Consider the following 24,822-nt stretch of genomic DNA (forward strand, 5'->3'; position numbering starts at 1 on the left):
CCGAGTCTTACTTCTTATCTGCGCCTTGAAAGTCACTTAGCGAAAACTAAAGATGGCGAGAAAATGTACTTTTCAAGTCCTCCTAAGGCCCACAGACCTCTTTGTTCGCGGAGGACCTAGACTCTATGGTAGGTGATGAAGAGCGGTCTGTAGTCTGTCGGCGCTTGCGTGCTGCGAGGTGGTTCCGCATGCGCGGTAGGGTTGAGAGAAGCGCACGCTGAAGAGAGTCGGCGGCTGCTGCGGGTGGATCAAGTCAGTTCTCTCTGATTGAAGAGCGCGGCGCGGGGCCCCAGTGCGGGATCCATATACATACCTCAGGTGACTAGTCTCCCCGATCAGTTTCTCGAAGAATTTACTTTGGTTGTGTCCAATGGCATGGGTGTTCGGTAGAGGGTAGGCCCTGGGTTAACACCTCCTTTTCCCGTCCCTGAGCGGGAAGTGCCTGGACGCGACTGCGGTCGCCACCGGCCGGGTGTCGGTCTCTCCGAGCGGTGGTGTCAAGGTACGAACGAAGGAATCTCGTGAAGGGAAGTGGGCCCAGTGATTGTACAGCGTCTTCAATATACATAAAACAGGGGTGCCTTGAGGTGGGGCCGTCTCGGGAGAACGCTATGACACCCCCGCCCCACGACGCTGAGCATTTTGCTCTCTCCGGGCCTGAGAATTCCATCTTTTTCGTCCGCCCCAGCAAATACTACCTCTCAGTGGAAACCAGACCGGCCGCTTCAAGGAACCGGTGGTTTGGGCCATGATGTTGACAAGAGTTGGGTTTAAAAGTATCCAAGAATAATTTGTTCCTCTGATAACTTATATTTAAAAATTGAAGCTCCTATCACTTTATCGCTCGAGTTGTGCATTTCTGTAGACTGAGTCACCCCTTCAGTTGAAACTAAAAGATACTGTTGAAGAGTTTATATATAACTCTTAGTATCGGTTTACCGTGTTTCAGCATCGATGAAAGTAAACTTGTAGAATTACACGCTGTGATCTTTCGGTTAAGCATAACTAAAAAAACATAAAGATAAGGGAATTTTATTACCCCCCCAAACTTAGACTACTTTAAGTTTTATTTAACAAGAAACATTGTTTCGTGGAGGAAAGGTTTAGCAAGAAGTCTTGGTTTTTCTCCCGTTTGATGTTATTATTCAAGGGAAAAAATCTTGTAACTCTGTGTCTTTCAGCAGTTTGGAATTATGTAGAGCTTTACTGTCTGTTCTCAGTTCATCTGATGCCAAATAACAAGTCACTGATCCTCAAAAGATCTCAAAAAGATGCATAGTAATAATGCTTGTAGAAATTGGTGCTGCTTATTTCAGCCACAGTAAAATAGTTTAAAAGCGTTGTTTATGTAATTTATGTAATAAAAACAGGCATTCAGAGAAGGTAACTGATGAGTGTTAGAGCGGAGTTAGAATTATCATAGAAGTTGCCTCTAACACATCATACGTTACTTTCAAAAAAAATGTGGACTTTCTGTATCCATCATGGCCGCTTGACCATGCAGTCGTTTAAGAAAAAAGTCCTGCCTACCTTTTGACCAGGCAGGATTACTCACAGTGCAGGGTATTTGAAACTTGCTTCAAGTTCAGTTAATATATTTTGAAAGATGGGTATTCTTTACCAAAGAACACATACTGTGTTGTAGTACTCTGGCATATCGAGGCTCTGTGGTTTAAGAAACTAGATTTAGTATTGAATGACCTGGTTTTAGCTCCCTTTCTTATGAAGCATTTGTCTTTGAGGAGGTCATTTAGTACTTTATTTTAATAATAGATGCTGCAAAAAAATTCTTTAATGAACTAAATTACAAAATGGAATTGATACCTTCTTTGCCTTTTAATGTCTTATATTTGTATAGCACATTACACTTTCCAAAATTTTTCACGTGAGTATTTTATCTCACTTGATAACCCTGCACAAACCTGTGAAGTATATGGCACACACTAGAAACTGGAGTTAATGGGAATATGTTTCCCAGGCAGCCACAGGTAGTAAGTAAAAGTGCTTTGAACATCATATAAAGGGGTGATAGATACCTGGTGTGACTCCTATTTTCCTGATGGATTTTTTCAAAGCTATGTTATTAGCATAATATCCATAAGTAAGGAGATAGGTTCAAAATCTATCAACCAATATGCAGTTTTCTTGCAAAATAGATTATTTATTATTTTTTTATTTTTTAAATTTAATTTTATTGGCGTATAGTTGACTTAAAATGTTCTGTTAGTTTCAGGTGTACAGCAAAGTGAACCAGTCATACATATAAATATATCCATTCTTTTTTCCCAAATAGGTTATTACAAACTATTGAGTAGATTTTCCTGTGCAAAATAGATTATTTTTGTACTTGTGGGCTACTTCCTATCTTTTACTGTGAATGACATAATATCAGCAATATTCCTTTATTTACATTGTGTGTTGAAAAGAAAAAAAACCTGTACCTCCTAAAGCAGTAGCATTCATATCTCCCTTCAGAATTCTTTTACATTATTGCTTATGTTCTTTAACATTCAGATTGTCTTGCTTTCCCAAAATTATCTATTTGAAGAAATAAATAATTACTACTACTATTTGATAAGTTACTATTTGAAGAAACTTGGTGAGTAAAAGTGGTTAGTATCTGTTAAATCTATTAAAATTGTTTCATACATTTCCATGACATTTACTTGGATATCCAGTTTGAAACTTTTTTAGCTCTCAAATTTTAGTACATTACACACATATTTGACAACAATTGTCCGAGGAGGGGGAAAGAAACCCTGTTTAAAAAGGAAATAACCAGCTCAGCTGTTTCTTGGTGGGTAATTCTGGCCATTGCATGTCTACTTCCTTTATTTGCTAAATCCCTATTTTGTCAAGCTTCAAGGGGTACATATCTCTGCAGTGTTATTAATATGCTGCTTTATTTTTTTTTTTGTTAAGCAGGATAGATTAATACCAAAAGTTTGCACTAATATATAGTTTTTGCTCTAGCACTGAATATGTGTATTGATAGTGTTTTTTTGTTTAAGATGTTTTTGATTGTAATATATTTATCAATAATACTGAGAGAGTAGTTCCCTGGTGTCTCGGTGGATTAAGGGTCCAGCATTGTCATTGATGTGGCTCAGGTTGCTGCTGTGTCTCAGATTTGAACCCTAGCCTGGGAATTTCTGCATGCCACAGGTGTGGCCAAAAAAAATATACATATATATATAGAGAGAGAGAGAGAAAGAGAGAGAGAAAGAAAATATAGCTTGATGAATAAGAACACAAATTGTGGATTCAAACGTCTTAGGTTCAAATTCTGACTCTGTCACTTGTTAGCAGTAAAGACAGAACAAAATGCTTAACTCATGCTTCATGTTCTTCATCTATAAAATGGGGAAGACTCAGGGGACAGTGGTACTTCAGAAGATAAACAGTGGCCAGATTATATAGGACTCGTAGGTAGTGGGAAATGTATAAATCAGTGGATAAACCACTAAGTGCAGTTAGCTGTTCTCAGACTGTCCTGCAGCAGAACTGGTGTTCTGTGAGCTGGATGTAGGTGTTCCATCTTTAAGATAAGTAATGACAGCCTTATTTCCCAGTTAATAAGAAAAAATAAGTTAGTAAATAAATTTTTGCAAATTTTTCAGAGGCCTTTAGGTCTTATTATTGACTGTCTTCTGAGTTTCGATGATAGTAAATCAGTTAAGGTTAGCAGAAAAACATGAAAATAATCAACTATGATTAATTTGAGAGCTTCCTTTTAAAAATGTATTTTTACCCGTGGTGTGATTTCAGACTCGTAGGTCATAAAAGGAGGGGTGCTGAAAGTAGGTTGGGTGGATCAAAGGAAATAGTTTTTAATGTATTTAATGTGTGAAGGTTAAGAGAAACTTTTCCTTTGGCTATGCGCACAGCATGGAAAACTTCCAGGCTAGGGATTGAACCTGTGCCACAGCAGTGACCACCCCAGGCCCTTAACCTGCTGAGCCACCAAGGAACTCCTAGAGAAACTTGATCTTTTTTTTTTTGTCTTTTTGCCATTTCTTGGGCCACTCGAGCGGCATGTGGAGGTTCCCAGGCTAGGGGTCGAATCGGAGCTGTAGCTACCAGCCTACGCCAGAGCCACAGCAACGCAGGATCCGAGCCGCGTCTGTGATCTACACCACAGCTCACGGCAACGCTGGATTGTTAACCCACTGAGCAAGGGCAGGGATCGAACCCGCAACCTCATGGTTTGTTAACCACTGCGCCACGACAGGAACTCCAAAACTTGATCTTTATAGTAATGAGAATCTATAAAACTGTTCTCAAGTTGGGTATACCTGTTCAATAAAAGAGGAGATTACTCTGGAGTAATGGGGAAAAGTAGACGCTAGAAATTATGATAATTATAGTTAAATTCAAGGTTAAGCGGAAAAAAATTAGAGAGGAAGATATACATTTTAGTTAAATTTAGTATCTTTTGTGATTTTTAGTTTTTGTCTTGATGTGTGATACTCTAATTTTGGCTGTAATACATGATTTAGTATATCATTTGATACATGATTAGCATTTAATTCATTAAGAAAGTATTGCCTATGTATGTGGATTGTAGCATATCCAGTTTTAGCTGACTTGGAGAAAGAGTAGCTTTAGTTTTGCTGATAGGTTTATAGGTAGTGATGCTTCCTATCATTTGTTATTTTAAATATTAAAATAGTATTTTACTCTTAAGGTGTACCTTTAATCTTTTGGTGTCAGTGCTTCATAGATGGTCATTATTTTTTATGATTCCTCTGAAACTGATGGTAGAGAATCACCCAAGCCTTTCAAAAATGTGGAGCAAGATAAAACTTAAAGCTTAGTTCCTGAACATTTATCTCTTTTCTGGTATCATTTAAGAAGTTTAAAGAGGTGAGAAGACTAATAACAAATTCTTCTAGTGACAAGATGTGGAAAATTGACCTTTTTTTTAATTTTGACCTTAACTGAACACTTACTTGATCCTTTTGTTTAAATTGCAGAATGCCGGGTCTGAGTTGTAGATTTTATCAGCACAAATTTCCTGAGGTGGAGGATGTAGTGATGGTGAATGTGAGGTCCATTGCTGAAATGGGAGCTTATGTCAGCTTGCTGGAATACAACAACATCGAAGGCATGATTCTTCTTAGTGAGCTCTCCAGAAGGCGTATCCGTTCTATAAACAAACTCATCCGAATTGGCAGGAATGAATGTGTGGTTGTCATTAGAGTGGACAAAGAAAAAGGTAAGTAAGAAAAAGATTTAAAATAATTTATGGAGTTCCCGTCATGGCTCAGTGTTTAATGAATCGACTAGGGTTCAATCCCTGGCCTTGCTCAGTGGGTTAAGGATCTGGCATTACTGTGAGCTGTGGTGTAGTCGCAGATGCGGCTCAGATCCCACAGATCCCACGTTGCTGTGGCTCTGGTGTAGGCCAGTGGCTACAGCTCCAATTGGACCCCTAGCCTGGGAACCTCCATATGCCGCAGGAGCGGCCCAAGAAATGGAAAAAAAAAGACCAAAAAATGAATAAATTAATTAATTTCTATTTTAATAATTTATGTATTAAATAATTTATATCTGCAAGGTTTCAGATGTGTGGTATATATTTTATATTTACTGCAGTAAAAAAAAAATTCCCTTTTTTAACTTAAACTTTTGTATAAACAAAATTGATAGAGAAGGATACCAATTAACCATCTAAACAGGACCTTTTAAGTTAGTAGTGGTTTAGTTAGTATAATACCAGGACTAGTTTTTGTGAGTCCAGTAACTTGAATTTTATTCCCAGAGATTTTCAGAATCTTTATAGTTGACTCATTGCCAACTCACCAAACTCAAAGGGACAGACAGGCAGACCAGGGTACTAGTTCATTCATATTCGTCAGATGTTTTTTTATTGATTTAAAGCTAAATTAATAACCAGATTATTGGATGAGCGGTAGAAATGGGACAAAGGTAAATGGATTTTAGGGATATTTTATGTCTTTAAAAAAGCAACAGGGAGTTCCCGTGGTGGTGCAGTGGTTAACGAATCCGACTAGGAACCATGAGGTTGCGGGTTCGGTCCCTGCCCTTGCTCAGTGGGTTACCGATCTGGCATTGCGGTGAGCTGTGGTGTAGGTTGCAGACGTGACAAAGATCCTGCGTTGCTGTGGCTCTAGCATAGGCCAGTGGCTACAGCTCCGATTCGACCCCTAGCCTGGGAACCTCCATATTGCCACTCGAGTGGCCCAAGAAATAGCAAAAAGACAAAAAATAAAAAAAATAAAGCAACATACTGCACGTGCGCACGCGCAAACAGACACACACACACACACACACCCACCCACCCACCCACCCACCCAATGTTCTGTGTCTCTCTGGTAGTCAGGTTTTGTGACCCACCCCCACCCCAGATGCTATGGTATCTTTCAGGCAGAGATGTATAGGTATTCATTTATTTGCTTGTTGGGTTCCTCTTTTTTGGACGCCATGAAAATTTTCACCTTTGTGAACATATTTTTTCTGAATACAGTGCACAATACCATTGAATAGATTTTGTCATCAGCTAGCTTAGTAGAGCTAAGATATTGGTTTCAGTCATCTCACTATAATTTGTTAAGTGTGAGTGAGGCATCATGCTTAAAAAACCAGTCACCCCAATTGAATTTGTCTTTCTGAATATCCTCAGCCATCTAGTTAATTAATACTCTGTAAATGATTAATTTTATACATTATTGGCTTTTCTTCTGATTATAATCTTAGACGACAAACTTTGGAAGCAGCTTATATTATCACTTAGGTGGTGCTGCCATGTATAAAGCACAATTGATTATTCTAAATGCTTTGATACAATTTACATGTAGCATCCCACCCCAGGCCCAATTACTAACCTACTTGAAGTCTGAGCTTATTTCTTAAACTTGTATAAGTCTTCATATCATTGTCCTAGTAGGCCCTCAAATGATGTCTTATATTCCTTTCCTGTTATATAAAACATACACAGAAAGGAATCAAATACATTGTCAACGGCAACCAGAAGAAGTGAAAGGATATACTTGTATAAGTACAGTAGATTCATGTAAAAATTTTTCATAACAGCATTGTTTTATAGTATTAATTGAAAACAATAAAATCATGGTTAAATAAATCATGACTTATGCAAGCAAGGCAATTTTATATAGAATGGGAATCTGAATACTCTGAAACAAAAAGATCTCCAGGATTAGATAAGGAAAAAAAAGTGCAGAAGATCCTATAGAGGGGATCTATTTCTAATACTAGAGGATTAAGTCCTATTGAGCAAACCATACAACATACCTGCTATAAATTCTAAGCAAGTGTCTGTATGGGTATTACCCAAAGACAGTGGGAGCAACCAAAAGCAGGCAGAAACTGAACGCAAGTCAACACTTGGAAGAAGGGAACTCCACTGGATAAGTTTTATAGCTTTTTGTTCACGTGCATGTTATAGACAGCTTCCAAGCAGGGTAGCAAAACTTCTAGAGGAAAACCTACAGTCTTAATGACTTGAGAGCCAGAGATGAGAATTCTAGACAACTGCAGCAGTTGGAAAGTGGTGAATAGGGATTAGAGAAAGGAGAAACATAGAGGGGAGGGAGAGCCCTGAAGTTTATGTATAAATTCTGCTCAGATCTCTGGCTGACCCCTGAAACTACTCATATACAATATACAACATAGTCTACAAGCAGCCCAACAGGGTAAAAATCTAAACAAATTTCGGTTACTTTCCACTCCACCTGGGAAGACAGAGTGTTTAGTTTTGAATCCACACGAGATAATTGCCTGCTAAAACAAAAAGTCAGTATCTTTAAGAGGAATTCAGAGCCTCTGCCACATATCTTTCATAATGAACAGGATCAATTCAAAATTGTTAAACATTTGAAGAAACAGGAAAATATGGAGACTAACCTAGAGATGACCTTAATGTTGGAATTAGCTGATAAGGATTTTAAAGCAAATGTTATAACTACTCAGGGGTATTAGGGAAAATATGCTTGTAATGAATGAACAAAGTGAATCTCAGTAGAGAAATTAGAAACTCTAATAAAGTTTCTACTAAAGAGCTAAGTATAAATTCTAGAAATGAAAAAATGTAATGTCTAAAAAATTCACTGGATGAGCTAATAGATAAAAAATGACAGAAGACTCCTTGAAATTTGAAGATAGTTCATTTTAAAAGAACCAAGCTGAAGAACAGAAAAAAGAGCAACCTGTCAATTATCAAAAGCTCTATTCCAAAAGGAGAGAAAAAAAGAGAAAGCAGGAAATATATTTGAAGAAACCATGGCCAATGGTTTCCCATATTTGCTGAGGGGGAAGGGTGGGGAGGAATGTTGACGAATTATAGAAGCTTAGCAAACCTGAAGCAGAATAAATACTAAGACCACATCTAAGCACAGCGAACTTTCGAAAAACAAAGATAAAAAGAAAATCTTGAAAGTAGCCAGAGGAAAAGGACATTATTTACAGGGGAACAGTAATACAAATTACTGTGGCATTGTTTTTGTGCTTTTTAGGGCCATACCCAAGGCATACGGAGGTTCCCAGGCTAGGGGTTGAAATGGAGCTACAGCTGCTGGCCTGCGCCACAGCCACAGCAATGCTCAAGCCAAGCTGCATCTGCAACCTACACCACAGCTCACAGCAGTGTCAGATCCTTAACCCACTGAGCGAGGCCAGGGATCGAACCTGCAACCTCATGGTTATTAGTCGGATTCATTTCCGCTCTGCCACAACGGGAAATCCTACTGTGGCGTTCTTATTGGAAATAATGAAGGTCAGATGTTGAATGACATCTTTAAAACACTGAAAGAAAACTGTCAAACCAGAATTCTGTATCTGAAGAAAATATTCAACAATGAAGATCAAATGAAGACATTTTCAGGTAAAAGAAACTGGAATGATTTATTACCAAGTAGACCTACATTATAAGAAATGGAAAGGAAGTTGTTCAGGCTGAAGAAACGTGATGCCTGAAATGGAAAATGTGTGAATAAATAAATGTAAAAGACCATTTTCTCCCTTTTCTTTAAAATTTAACTGTTTGGGAAGTTCCCGTCGTGGCACAGTGGTTAACGAATCCGACTAGGAACCATGAGGTTGCGGGTTCGGTCCCTGCCCTTGCTCAGTGGGTTAATGATCCGGCGTTGCCGTGAGCTGTGGTGTAGGTTGCAGACGCGGCTCGGATCCCGCGTTGCTGTGGCTCTGGCGTAGGCCGGCGGCTACAGCTTGGATTAGACCCGTAGCCTGGGAACCTCCATATGCCACAGGAGCGGCCCAAGAAATAGCAAAAAGACAAAATAAAATAAAAAATAAATAAAAATTTAACTGTTTGTCTCATTTTGTACCCATGGGGCTTTCACTTACGAAGGTGACTGGTGATATAATGAGGCCAGTGCCACTGAAAGAAGATTTTTATTACTTAATGTTTCCCAAGGGATGGGGACATGGCACACCATGCAGGGCCGTGGGAGAAAGCACCGATTTTGATCAGGAGGGAAAAGGAGCAAGGGGAAAGCCTAGGCCAGAGCCTTTATTAAGATTTCTATGGGAAAGACAAGGCAGAACTGTTTAGGGTTGGCTCATTTGAATAGTTTTGGCAGGCCTTGGTTTATTAAGGCTGTCCCTAGTTGTCTGATACCTGCCCCTACATTGGTTTAGGGCGGGGCGGGGGAGGGAGTGAGAATATTGGCTTGGTGTGTGAAACTTTGGTGGGGAGATGGTATGGGCTGGAGGTCTCTATTGATTTGCATATGAAAGGCTGCTCCCATTGAGCCCTTTGCCAACTCTAATAATTGGCTAGTGCTTGGAGAGCCAGGTCACAGAGCAGCACGAATACAGAAAATAGGAGTTCCCCTCATGGCTCTGCGGAAACAAATCTGACTAGCATCCATGAGGTTGCAGGTTTGATCCCTGGCCTTGCTCAGTGGATTAAGGATCTGGTGTTGCTGTGAGCTGTGGTGTAGGTCGAAGATTAGGCTCAGATCCCAAGTTGCTGTGGCTGTGGTGTAGGCTGGCGGCTGCAGCTCCCATTCAGCCCCTAGCCTGGGAACCTCCATATACCGTGGGTGCAGCCCTAAAAAAAAAGACCAAAAAAAAAAAATATATATATATACATAGAAAATGTAGTTATGCAGTTGACCTTCTGATGAGTGGGTGCCAAATCAACAAAAATAGTATCTTTTGACTTTGGATCTCATTTGAATAATTGAAAACTAGTAGTTCCTTCCACTGAGGTAATAGAGAATATATAATTATATGGTGATAAAAATGCACTTCTGAAAACAAAAATATCTTGTATTTCTTACACGGTTTTTTGTTGACATGATTTCAGTGGGGAGTAAGTAAGTGGTAGGTATGTCAGCCCAGCTATCTGGTTGTGAAAATTGTCACAGTTGGAGTTCCCGTCGTGGCGCAGTGGTTAACAAATCCGACTAGGAACCATGAGGTTGCGGGTTCGGTCCCTGCCCTTGCTCAGTGGATTAACGATCCGGCATTGCCCTGAGCTGTGGTGTAGGTTGCAGACGCGGCTCAGTTCCCGCGTTGCTGTGGCTCTGGTGTAGGCCGGTGGCTACAGCTCCGATTGGACCCCTAGCCTGGGAATCTCCACATGCTGCGGGAGTGGCCCAAGAAATAGCAAAAAAAAAAAAGAAAAGAAAATTGTCACAGTGGTTCATTGGCACCTGGACAGAGATAATTTTTTTCAAAATTTTCTAAAACAGGATATATTGATTTATCAAAAAGAAGAGTTTCTCCAGAGGAAGCAATCAAATGTGAAGATAAATTCACAAAATCCAAAACTGTAAGTTGAGTTTTTAGTCAAATTAGTCCACTATTTGGTGTGTTTAATAAATAGTCTGCGTGGCATGTTCTTGGCAGAAAACAAAACCTACATTTTCTGTAACTATACTTCCATTTCCAATTCTGTGTTAAATAGAAAAGTGACTTGAAGACTTAATTACAAAAAGTGTGACTTCAGTGTTTTTATCTCATGATGTTGCTACCTTAAACATCTCATGATGTTGCTTGATATCTAATATTCTCAAATCAGTACTGGACCATTAATATTTTTAAGCTATGTAAGGTTAGATTAACTATGGGTGATATCAGCTGATTTGGTTTATCTAACAAGTTTTTGACTTTCAACTCTGGGTCACTGAGACCAGCTATTGTGTGTTAAGAATGAGTGAAGGTCTGTAAAATGTCTGTGAATCCAGGAAAGCAAGCCAGGAAGGAGCCTGTTACTCAATGTGGTGCCTCATACCCCGCCACCCACCTTAGTTTGTTAGGGTTCTTTTTCCATTTTCTTCATTTTTTCTGTAATTTCCCACTTACCCACAGTAAGGACTAATAAAGCAAGAATAGTCATTTCTTCCTTCTCATATTTCTGTATTTTTCTCTGATCCTATTTAGATTTTTCTTTATTCCCTAACTCCTTGTTTTTAACGGCACTGTTGCCATTGTTTGTTTTCTTTACCCTTCTCTTGTGCCATGTGTGTTTTTTTCCTTAAAACAAAATGCCCCCAAAAAAGTATTTAAATAAAAAGAATATTTTTAAAATCTTGCTTAACCTCACTCAGTAAAAGAGAATAAAAATCTAAAAGCTATTACATCATTACCCAGATCTTTCCCTTTGTATTATTACTGCAATGTGATTTACACTTTCAAACACTATCAGTAAAAGTCCTTCTCAATAAAATCTAGGACCTTGTCACTCAGAATCTAGCCTCTGGGGGAGTTCCCGTCGTGGCTCAGTGGTTAACAAATCCGACTAGGAACCATGAGGTTGCGGGTTCGATCCCGGGCCTTGCTCAGTAGGTTAAGGATCCAGCGTTGCCATGAGCTGTGGTATAGGTCGAAGATCCTGTGTTGCTGTGGCTCTGGTGTAGGCCTGTGGCTATAGCTCCGATTAGACCCCTAGCCTGGGAACCTCCATATGCCGTGGGAGCAGCCTAAGAAATGGCAAAAAGACAAAAAGAAAAAAAAAAAAAAAAAAGAATCAAGCCTCTGGACCAACAGCATTTTGCATCACCTGACTGCTTGTTAGAAATCCTGCTTAAGTTTTAAAAATCCAAATTTGAGAAGCACTGCTCTAGGAAACTTCCATTTTGTTTTATTTCCTTAGGATACTGTAAAATGAATATGTTAGTAGATCTTACTGGGATGATAAGACAATAGGATGAAATAGCCAGTGTTAGTACATTTCCTTGGTTTTTGTGTGTAACTCGAAAGCCTCCTTTCTTACACTCTGTTCCTGAAGCCCTTTTATTTTTAGGAGATTAGGCAAAGAATATGGGTAGAGGGTGGGTAGGATTGAAGAATAACCATTAAGAGTTCCCGTCGTGGCGCAGTGGTTAACGAATCCGACTAGGAACCATGAGGTTACGGGTTCGATCCCTGCCCTTGCTCAGTGGGTTAACGATCCGGCGTTGCCGTGAGCTGTGGTGTAGGTCGCAGACGCGGCTCTGAGCTGTGGTGTAGGTCGCAGACGCGGCTCGGATCCCGCATTGCTGTGGCTCTGGCGTAGGCTACAGCTCCAATTGGACCCCTAGCCTGGGAACCTCCATATGCCGCGGAAGCGGCCCAAAGAAATAGCAAAAAAAAAAAAAAAAAAAAAAAAAAAGAATAACCATTAAATGATAACAAAGCAAAAGAAATACTAAAATCTCCATCTTGGTTCCATGGTTCCATGCTCTCATATAGAGTAGTGGTAATAATAGCTTACACTTGTATAATGCTTTCCTGGTGTGCATTTGTGTATAATTGATCTATGTGTGAACTCTGGACAGTAAAAAGGAGAGATACCAGTATCTCCCTTTTCCAGATGAGGAAATGTATTCAGAGGGGTTTATTTGTCCCAGAATTGACTTGATCTGGGTCTTAGGTTGTAAATGCTGTACTATTTCTACTTACTATATTCACTTGAGTTAATTATTGCAGAAAAGTAAATATTTCTCTATGGAGAAATAATTTGTTGTATGGCAATCTTCTGTTGTTAAGGAATTATTGAGGTCAAATTAACCAAAGATTTATTTTTACATGCTCTCTACTAAGATGTTAAAGAAAAAAATCTTTTTTAAATCTCTTACTTTTGAATTGTTGAGCTCTTCATTTTGTTTCTAGGTTTACAGTATTCTTCGTCATGTTGCTGAGGTGTTGGAATACACCAAGGATGAGCAGCTGGAAAGCCTGTTCCAGAGAACTGCCTGGGTCTTTGATGACAAGTACAAGAGACCAGGATATGGTGCCTATGATGCATTTAAGCATGCAGTCTCGTAAGAACACCTTCTTAACTCTGCTTCTCCCTCGATATTATAGCTGCTTGCTATAGCACACAGGTTGAGAGCCTAACATCTAATAGCACAGCATCCATGTATTAAGTCCTTGCCAACTTCAGATAAAAATTTTTCAGTATAAAAGGCCCATGTGGGCCACTCCTATGTAACCGAGCCTATATGATTTGATATATCATGTAGTTTTATAAACCATATGGTTTCATCTCACACTACTGCCTTATACATTTTCCTCTCCTAGTTCTGTTATTGTTCTCGATGACTTTAGTGCCAGTGTAGATGTTTTGTTTAAAATGCTAACTTCTTGTTTTCTTTACCTCAGATCCCTAGACCTTCAGCCCATACCACATTAGCCAGTCTTCCATATGGCCTCACCCTGGGTGTGACTGTCACCAGGATTTGCTCTGCCTCCAAAACCTTTAATTCACACAGCCTATTCTTTTACCACAGCCTCTGCTCCTTTCAGCTCCCACATAGTTAGTCCTATTCTGTATCTTCTTAATTTTTATATCAGGCTGTGATTCCAAACTTTTTTTCCCTCCCTGTCTTTTCACCCTTTCTGGGCTACTCTTTCTTGTTCATCATAGGCACACCATGGTCCAAAATTTCAGTAACGTTCTTGCCAATATCATGAGCTCTGCCATGTTTTTCCTTCTGTTACATCCAGCCTTGGAGTGATGTTCCTGCCTTTTCTGTACTTTTAGACTGCTGGGTGCTGCTAGGAAAAAACCACAGTCTTGCAGGTTGGTGCCACTGCATATTCATGGTCTCCAACCTCAGCTGGGCCTTAACTGCTACCCCACATTTTCTCTGCTCCTGGTCACCTCCTCCTGTTCTTATATTGGCTATGTTATTTATTTATTTTTGGCCATGCCCACAGCATGTGAAAGTTCCAGGGCCAGGGATCAGCAACCCACGCCACAGCAGTGACACTGGATCCTTAACCGGCTATGCCACCAGGGAACTCCTAGATGGGCTAGTTTAGAGCTTCTCCACACTCTTCCTCAGATACCCACTCTCCCCCTTTCCCCTCATGCTCACCTGCTACTCTCATTACCGCTTTTATGAGGAAAGTAGAAACCATTGCATAGGATCATGTCTACTTCCTTCCAGTATCTCAGCAAACATCCCCCTCCTACCTGTCATTACCTCCTGTGCTCCTGTCACACTGGGATTTGGATCCTTCCTGCTCTCAAACTATCCTTACCTGTGCCCAGCTATTCCTCAGGGATCTCTCTCCATCTGTTATTCCCTCTCTTGGGTCTTCAGCCTTTCTTGTATTGATTTTGCTCCATCAGCATAAAAATATGCTCTCATTTCTCCCATTTATACTGGAAAAAAAAAAAAAAAACTTCTCACCCTTCCCTCTACTTTTTCCTAGCACAAGCACCATACTGTCTCCTTTTAACAGCCAGATTTCTTAAGTTCTCTGTACTTGCTATCTCTACTTCTATACTTCCCACTCCTTCCTAGAGGTTAATACTTCGCAAGCAACCTCACTGGCACTGTTAACTTTCCCAAGCCTTGTGCTGCCAAGGGATATTGTCTCCTCAACTTTTAGAATGGCCAAGTAGGACTTAGAGCTATTGGATCTTCCAGCAAGCCTGCTCCTCTGAGGCTCCAGATCCCTTCCAGTTTACCCCCTCCCCCCATGGGACTTTTTTTATCATATCACATTGTGGGAAAGGTGAGAATAATAATTAGAGCAACCAACGTGTATATAATTCTCATGAGCACTTATGATATAAGTGCTATTATTAGTCCTGTCTTATAGATGAGGAAATCGAGGCAGAGATCAAATTGTCCAAGATCACACAGCTACAGAATGATAGAGCCAGGATTCAAACCCAGACGCTGTAGTTCCATGCAGAGTGTATGCTGTTAACCGTCAAAAATGGCTACATATTTCTGGCTTCCCTTAATTCTGGACTCTCGGTCACATCTCTCACCTTGCTTTGCTGTCATTGCCCACCTTACCTCTAGCTTCTGCCTCCCAAACCCACTCCCTTGCCTCTGCATGAATATTCCTAACAAATTAATATTCATCTTATCAAATTAACATTTGCTCATCACCATTAAGATTCTCTTGCTTCTTCAGCCATGTTGCAGTTTTCTAGATTTAATTCATGATTACTCTGTGTCACATGCTTCATTTTTTTCTTTTAGTTAAGTAAAATTTCTGAGATAGTTGGATACTGTTTTACTCTTCCCAGCCCATTCCCCTCATTAGTGGTAATCGGTATTCTAAAATTAGTGTGTATAATTATTGTTTATGCTTTCATACATTTAAGTATCTGTGGGGATAGGTTATAAAAAGTACATATAGAATCCTTATACTTAAATATTTATTTAAACTTAAAAAAAACCCTTGTTTTATCATTGTAACAAGCTTTCTATTTACATTTTTACTTGTAATGCTGTTATTGAAGATTTCTCCAAATTAATAGATACATGCCGCTTCATGTTAATTTCTATATAGTATTTCATTGTGAGAATCTGCTTTTTTTCCCTCTCTCAGGAGATACTTAGTTAATCCCACCCATTTTCCCCTCTGTTTTTCAAATTGGGAATCTCTGTGCTGAATTTCCATGTACATGTCTTGGTACACATTTGGGAATTTCTATGATAGGTACCTAGGAATAAAATTGTTGGGTCATAGTTCTACAATTTATATTCCCTTTAGTACTTACATGGGCATTCCTGTCTCTCTTCATCAACATTTAGTGTATATCTCAGATTTTTTTTTTTCTTTTTGCCAAACTGATTTATTCGTATGTTTATTGACTGTCTCATTTCCCCATTTTCTCTTGGTTTGTCTTTTAATATATCTTAACTTTCTGTCATAAAACAATTCTACCTTTGCTTGTTAAAATCCTACAATTCTTTGGCATTATTTCATCTTTTCCATTTGTTTATTCATTCAGCCAACATGCCAGTGACTAAGATCCAGTCCCTGTCTAGTGGCACTTTTGGCAGGGGGTGGTCAGATAAAATGCCACTTATCCATGAAGCCCTTGCTGACCCTACTAACACCTTGCTCTCCTTACCCCCAGGGATGCGCTTTTCTTTTTTTTTTTTTTTTTTTTAACTTTTTCCATGTTTTTGTTCTTCTCAAGCTCCTTGACATAGGGACTGCCAATTACATAGGATTGGTTAAGTATAGTGGGATGTTAGATGTATAGTGTGTCTCACTTTTTTATTGCAGTTCATACACTGCGTTTTTATAAATTGAGGGCTCGTGGCAAGCCTACATCAAGCACGTCTGTTGGCGCTAATTTTCCAACAGCATTTGCTCACTTCATGTCTGTCATGTTTTGGTAATTCTCACAATATTTCAGACTTTTTCATTATTTTATTTATTATGGTAATCTATGATCAGTGACCTATTGTAAAGAGATTACATCTCCCTGGAGATTCAGGTGATGTTTAGCAATTTTTTAGCAGTAATGTATTTTAAAATTAAGGTATATAGGAGTTCCCGTCGTGGCGCAGTGGTTAATGAATCCGACTAGGAACCATGAGGTTGCGGGTTTGATCCCTGCCCTTGCTCAGTGGGTTAACCATCTGGCATTGCCGTGAGCTGTGGTGTAGGTTGCAGACGTGGCTTGGATCCTGCGTTGCTGTGGCTCTGGCGTAGGCCTGTGGCTACAGCTCCAATTGGAACCCTAGCCTGGGAGCCTCCATATGCCACGGGAGTGGCCCAAGAAATAGCAAAAAGACAAAAAAAAAAAAAAAGGTATATACATTTTTTTAGATATAACACTATTGGACACTTAATAGACTATAATGTAAACATAACTTTTATGTGCACTGGGAAACCAAAAATGTGACTTGCTGTATTGCTATATATGCTTTATTGTGGTGGTCTGGAACTGAACCCTCAATGTCTTTGAGGTGTGGCTGTATGAGGAGATGTTTTGAATTGCTTGCTTTAGCCAGATCTCTAAAATTTTTCTTTTTAATAATAATTAGTTGGGCATTTTCTATTTGTCATACAGGCCTAAGCACTTTGTATACATTATTTCATTTAAAGTAATACAACGATCTAGTGAGATATACTGTTTTCATTCTCATTTTACGAATTTGGAGATCGAAACTCCAAATCACAGTTATTTAAGTGTGAAACAAAGATTTGAACTCTTAATTCTGACCCTGAAGCCTGTGCTCTTAAACATTATCTTGTGATATTATGTTTGGTTTTGTAATTATCACTAAAGTAACCTTGACCTTTTGATGTATGTTTGTTTTATTTTTATCAGAGACCCATCTATTTTGGATAGCTTAGACTTGAATGAAGATGAACGGGAAGTACTCATTAACAATATTAATAGGCGTTTGACCCCACAGGCTGTCAAAATTCGAGCAGGTAAATGATTGCTTAAATGATGTTTAAAATATTTTGCGTGTACCAAAAAAGCTGTTAAATAATGAGCTTCACCATAGCATCTGTTGCTACATCAACATCTATTTTTTTCTAAATGTTTTTCATAACAAGAAAAGTTTAAGAAATTAAGTTATTTTTGCTCTAGGAATCATCATAAAATGCATATTTGTTGACACAAGTAAATGAGTTCAGCTAACCTTATGTCAGCTCCCCCTTTTTGTTTAAGTGGGGGGTTATTTTGTTTTAGTGCATGTTTTAAAACTCTGAATACAGTAATACCCTCCCATTCCTCCAGATTAACCATTGTTAGTTTGGAATGTGTTCTTTCAGACATTTTTTCCTGTATGTGTGTGTGTGTGTGTATTATGTATTTTATATTCATTCCTATTATATAGGAATATATATGCTACATAGGAATGTGTGCTGGTTATATTCAGATGTAAATTTTTTTTTATAAGTATGAGATCATAGTAGGCAAAATTTTCTTCAAGTAGCCTTTTCCACTTGATGTATCATCAGTGTAGAACACAGAGCTCCTTCTCTTTTTGAATGGTTAGGTGATACTCATACAGTAATAAACCTTGATTTAAACCAGTCTCCTCTTGGTGAATGCTTAGGTTGTGCCAAACTTTTTACTACAGTCGACCCTTGAATAGCACAGGGGAGCGAAGGTCACCCACCCTCTGCACAGTCAAAAATCCACTGTGGGGCCTCCGTATCTGTAGTTTCGCATCCAAGGTTTCATCTACCATAGTTCATGTAGTGTTGTAGTGTTTACTGTTGAAAAAAATCCACATATGAGCAGACCACACAGTTCAAGTCCATGTTGTTCAAGGGTCAACTGTACTACAAAAAAAAAAAAAAAAAACCCACTGCAAATTAACGTGCTTATACATATACACTTACCTATTTATACAAGTTTTCTGTAAGGCAAATTCCTAAAAAGTTGAATTGCTGGGTCAAAGGGTATGCAGTGTTTAAACTGTTCTAAACAGTTTGTGGTCATTACTTTATTCAGTCTTCATCATACTCCTTATCTCCATTTTATTTTATCCTACTTGCTTTTTTTAGGGCCACACCTACAGCATATGGAGGTTCCCAGGCTAGGGGTCTAATCGGAGCTGTAGCTGCTGGCCTACACCACAGCCACAGAAACGCGGGATCCAAGCCACGTCTGCGATCTACACCACAACTCATGGCAATGCCAGATCCTTAACCCACTGAGCAAGGCCCGGGATCGAACCCACAACCTCACAGTTCCAAGTTGGATTTGTTTCCGCTGTGCCACAACAGGAACTCCTCCACTTTATAATTAAGGAACTGAAGGAAGCACAGAAGGGTTAGAATCCTGATTTTAACCCAGAGGTGGCCAGAATTCAAGGAGTTTGATAAATTTCTCTGTTTTTTATAGTTTTACTATTCAGGGGCTTGATGGGGATGAGAAGATATAATTTCACTGTATATTAAGACTTTTTTTAATTAGGGAAGTTAATAGCTGGGATTAATTTCTAATTGAAAGGATGATAAAAGCCTTCCTAAGTATTTGAATACTAGTGTATCTGCCATATCTCTGATTTCTTTTAAAGCTTTACAAAATTTTTTACATTTTTTAGTACAAGCTTTTGGATTTTTGTAATTTTAGATATTGAAGTGGCTTGTTATGGTTATGAAGGCATTGATGCCGTGAAAGAAGCCTTGAGAGCAGGTTTGAATTGTTCTACAGAAACCATGCCCATCAAGGTGAGTAGTCTGTTTTCTCCCTCCCTGCTGAAATACCCACCTATACCAAATCAAGTCAGATTTTTTTAATGATCATGTTTCATAACAAGTGTTATGAAAAGTACTTCTTGGTGATGATATTTCTAGAGAAGGTTTACAATTATGTGTAGGCTCTTTGTTGTGGCTACTGCTCCTGTCTCGGTGAGTAGAGATTCCTGTGATCTCTAGTGCTGGGGGGCCAACTATGCAAAACCTCCTTTATTGTAGAGTCACTGGGCCCATCTTGCTCATAGAATCTTAAAAAGGGGCATCATATTTTCTCACATTCACATACACCTTTCAGGTGGTTGGGCTTGACTCTTTCATTAGCAATAAAACTAAGTGGGTGTTTATTATTCAGAATCTTTATCAGTTTAGTTTGGAGCTAGATAGGACCTTTTGTTTGTTTTGGAGACAAAGCTATGCTTAGTTTAGCCACCAAACACCCAGAGGTCATAATCCTTTATATTGAGTATTGCCGTTTATACTACTGGGTTAGATTATTAATTAGCTTTTGCTACATTTACAGACTACCCCAAATTGCAGGGTTGGGAGTTAAATTTTCGGGCGATTTGTTGTTAAAGCAGCAGATTAGCAAAACAGTTCTCCAAGCATCCTAATTGTTATATGTTCTATAGGTACATTCCTAATTAAGTTTTTGTCTTCATCCTTAGATTAATCTAATAGCTCCTCCTCGGTATGTAATGACTACAACCACCCTGGAGAGAACAGAAGGTCTCTCTGTCCTTAATCAAGCTATGGCTGTTATAAAAGAAAAGATTGAGGAAAAGAGGGGCGTTTTCAATGTTCAAATGGAGGTAAGACCAACACTGGGGTATTTTGCCTTGTTCTTCAAGTTTTTAAGAAATTTAAATCCTCTAAATGATTTGCATTCAAAATATCTAATCAGTGACTTTTAAAACATGAGATACATTTAGAATCACAACTTCGCAAAGCATAAAATAATCTTGACTCAGAGGCTTCCTTAAAAGGGTTTTTATAATAGGAGCTAACATGGGATGGTTAATCAGGACTGCGTTACTGATGGTGTTAGGCTTCTCTGGAAAGGAAAAAAATATAGACAGGGAGTTCCCTTCAGGTCTCAGTGGTTAACAGACCCGACTAGGAGCCATGAAGATGTGGTTTCCATCCCCAGCCTTGCTCAGTGGGTTAAGGATCTGGTGTTGCTGTGAGCTGTGCTGTAGGTCGCAGACCCGACTCAGATCCCTGAGTTGCTGTGGCTGTGGTGTAGGCTGGCAGCTGTGGCTCTGATTCGACCCCTAGCCTGGGAACTTCCACATGCCACAGGTGTGGCTCTAAAAAGAAAAAAAAAAAAAAAGAAAAAAAAAATATATATATATAGAGAGAGAGACAATGAAAGTGATTGGTTATCATCAGAATTTAGTGTGGAATGCATCAAATGTGATTGCAGAATTATAAACAAAATAGTCTCTTGTATTTTTCTCATGGCAACAAAAACAAAACCTAATTGTCATATACAATGTTCAAAATAATTCCTCCTGTGAAAGAAATAATTCCTTTGAGCCCAGCAAAGGCCCATTCTCACCCAAAATCAGACCAGTCCTAGTCCTTGAGGCCCTAAGAGCTGCCCCCTCTGAAGCTCCTTGACCTTCTTGTCACCCCTTCCCATCCTGCCACGCCCTCCCTCTGATGCTCCTGGCGTTTCTGTTGCCGCTAAGCACATCAGGCCTGTTCTCACCATAGGACTTTTGCACATGCCATTCCCTCTGAGAATGCCCTTCTCACAGACATCTGCACAGTCCTTCCCTCCCTCCCTCCACAAAGGCCCCCATCCATGAGACCTGAACTAACTTCAGTTTTTGGGTTGTTTGTAGTTGTTTTTTTTTTTTGTTTTTTGGTTTTTTTTTGCTTTTTAGGGCTGCACTTGCAGCATATGAAGACTCCCAGGCTAGTGTCTAATTGGAGCTACACCTGCCGTCCTATACCACAGCCACAGCAATGCCAGATCCGAGTCACATCTTCGACCTATACCACAGCTCACGGCAACGCCAGATCCTTAACCTGCTGAGCAAGGCCAGGAATCAAACCCAAAACCTCAGGGTTCCTAGATGGATTTGTTTCCGCTGAGCCATGATGGGAACTCCCTAACTTCAATTTTAAATTAAACTCGCACCCAGCATTCTTGCCCAGAAGATACATTTCCACAGTACATCTTTTTGTGTGTTTGAAGGATACAGCCACTGGAATTATTATCATGTATTTTCTTCAGTTTTAGCTTGTTAGAATACACAAGCTTCTTTTTCTTGTATTGTTTTATTCTTATAAATTCCTTCTGTTATTTATCTAATGGAATTTATTAGTGATATATCAGCTCTCAAAAGTGAACAGACAGGGCAGAGTTATTATGAGTTTTAAGAGTTAAAATACCAGGCAGTAGTAGTATTGGGATTGAATTTGTGTACTGTTTACCTTCTTCACTTTAAATTGTGCCTCTGCTTCCACAGCCCAAAGTGGTTACAGATACAGATGAGACCGAACTTGCAAGGCAGCTGGAGAGGCTTGAGAGAGAAAATGCAGAAGTGGATGGAGATGATGATGCAGAGGAAATGGAAGCCAAAGCTGAAGATTAACTTTATGGGGAACAGAGTCCAGTTTAAGGAACACAAAGCAGCCTTCCTGGCTGTAAACCCTAGACTTGAAAGTTTTCCAGTATTGAAAACTTCAAAGCTGAATATTTTTTATTTCTAAGTATTTAAATGTTCTGACAGACCAAAACATGAAATGCCCTCCTAAATGTCAGCTGTTTTCACACAGTAGCTCCAACACATTGAGCATTTTTTAAAGGAGTGGCCTGATTTCACTAGACAAATCTTTAAAAACAGTCATAAAATTGGGCTCGTGATTTCCATTTTTGATGTCTCCAGATTGGCACCCCTTTGTAGTTCAGTGCCTCCATGAAATTTACCGGGGCATCCAAAGCAGATAGTCCCAACCTTTCTATATAAAATGTATCAAACAAACATTAAATAAATTTCTGGGATATTTAACCATAGGCTTCTTCCTTATTGTCACCAGTTAAAAGCATTATGATTACTAAGACCCTAATTCTATTATTTTCATTTTAGTTGAAATATAGTAATATAAGGGCAGGTGACCAAAGGATCAGTATAGCAGATCCTTTCAAAAGGAAGGTTGAGAGAACATAATTTTAATTAGTGAAAGTTTAACTCCCAGGGGGGGAAAGCCTTAAAATGCGATTAAAGGATTGGTTGTGTGCCTTTTACCTATTTGAGATTGATGACAGCATGTGGTATGAGGGAGAATTTATCTTGCTGGTCCTTATTGGTATACTAAGTAAGCTGCTTGCCTTGAGTTTGTAATTCAGGATGGTAAAGGTTTGGGGAGTTATTGTTTTTGTTTTTAAGAAAAAGATGCTGCTTTTTAGTTATTCTGAGCATCACTGCCCAACTTTTCTTTTTCCCATTATAATATTTGCTAGGTACCACCTAAAGCTTCGTTTGTCTTTATAACAGAATAGGGATCTGTTTGAACACAATTATAATGGTTTTTCTATATTTCCATCATTTTTATCTTTAAGAGCTGATTATTTTAAAGGTAAATAAATAATAAATATAAAGGTAAATCAGTTTCATAGCTAACAAACACATGGTTTGCAGTTACAGCTATAATAACTGGTGTGGGTGTGGAGAGTTTTAACTTCAGTCTGCTTCATAGATTTAATCCCTTAGAATACTTGAGGTACCAAATAAGTTAATTTTACTAATTAGTCCCAAGAATAGCTATTTAAATACTTAGAAGATTAAACCTAACCCAGCTCAGTCAATCCAAGACTAAATGTTAAAGGGACTGGAAAATAGAAGAGTGTGTTAGTGAGACCGTTTGAGCCATTTGTGAAGCTTTGTCCCTTTGTTTAACTTAGCCTCCTCTATTAGCTCTTTAAATCCAAGAGTCTAACTTCCTATGGCCATTTCCACAAGGGAGCCATGATGGCTAGCTTGCATTGCCATACTGGGAATATTTAAAGGAGAATCTGGATATACTCAAATTGGCATGTTATTTTCACTTCAGTCTTTCTGAAGAGTAAAAAAAAAAAAAAGTTTTTTAAAGCTTGCAACATCAAGAATGTTATCAAAATGTAACAGGTGCTCCTTAAACTACTGTAGGCAAAGGAATTTAATTGTCACTTTGTATACTGAATTTTTTAATACTTCAAAAGCCATAACAGTTGAGAAGTACTGGTGGCATCCGTGGTGAGTGATTTTATCCTATGCAGGCCTCTTGCTCAGTTCCACAGCAGTTGCACAAATTTATGATCCTTACCAGAGAAAAGATCAATACCTTACTGATACTATGAAGGAGAGAATTAACTAAACCTAAAGCGTACACCCTGCTGACCTAAAAATATCACTTTCAAATATGAGCACAAGATCACACCCAGCTCCAAATAACTTGAACAGACTGTCAGAGACAACTAACCAATTTTCTATCTTGGGTCTCTCCCTACCAAGTCTCTTCATTAAAAATCAGTAATTTCATCTACTACCTTTCTGCTTTTGAGGTCAAGTGGTTATCAACTCATAACAAAACTATCAATAGTTTGAGTCTCATTTATGCATAATTGGTTGAGAATTCAAAATGAGAATATGAATGTGCCAACAATTTTTAATGTTTTCTAGTGAAATGATATACCAGCGCTTGCATAGATAATGCTCAGACACTTAGTGGGAATCTATAGAGACATGCTAAGTGTTTTAGTTACTACTCAGCTGCCATACTTGACCTAGCTACTTTTACATCAAGAACAATTTGAATGGTTCGGGATTTCTAAAAAGAGGAATGCTAGTACCTTGGCCAGAGCTGTCCTCAAGGCAATAGTCAACTACTTTTCAACATATGATACTGATGTCTGCTATACAGAGTGGGGGTGTAGTGCCAATTTGGAGTCAAGAAACCATCCAACCAAATGCAGTTTAATTCAGAAAAACACCTGTTGATAACAAAAAGCAATAAAGACACTAATTCCAGGGACACAGACCTTGGTGAAATGCCAAATGGAAAATGGTGCTTTAAATGGCAAACTCTTACAATGTAAGGAATAAAGTAAAACCTCATTAGCTTGGAATTCCTGATCATTCAGCTCAGGTATTCGAGACAAGGTTAAGAGAAGACAGTTCAAACTACTGAAGAGAATGAATTTTTACCTAAGGACTTTGGAAGTATCTACTCCCCTTAAATGTAAGTTACATTACCTATTCATTAAAGGAAGTCTAAGCACTTGTACTTGGCAGATTACTGTATTAAACTTGAAAGTAATAAAAATCTTTTTAAAGATACTGTATGACACAGACTTTTCACTACTTCAGATTAACCTAACTGGTGATGCTTCTTGGTACCTACTTGCCTCCA

At 38.9% G+C, this 24,822-nt stretch overlaps 1 protein-coding gene across 1 annotated transcript; it reads left to right on the top strand.

Annotated features, from left to right (window-relative positions):
* Positions 1–180: 180 nt before the first annotated feature.
* EIF2S1 (eukaryotic translation initiation factor 2 subunit alpha) lies at positions 181–24,766 on the top strand. Its single transcript, NM_001444487.1, is given in 8 exon segments — positions 181–318; positions 4,977–5,218; positions 10,701–10,780; positions 13,102–13,253; positions 17,531–17,637; positions 19,298–19,395; positions 20,088–20,231; positions 21,900–24,766. Coding segments are annotated over 7 exon segments (948 nt in total). The 5' UTR covers positions 181–318; position 4,977; the 3' UTR covers positions 22,026–24,766.
* The last annotated feature ends 56 nt before the right edge of the window (positions 24,767–24,822 follow it).

This window comes from Sus scrofa, chromosome 7, assembly GCF_054392235.1.
Source record: "Sus scrofa isolate SSC_HxYL_T2T_F1_AM1 chromosome 7, Sscrofa_HxYL_maternal_Yorkshire_Landrace_v2.0, whole genome shotgun sequence".
NCBI classification, from domain to species: domain Eukaryota; kingdom Metazoa; phylum Chordata; class Mammalia; order Artiodactyla; family Suidae; genus Sus; species Sus scrofa.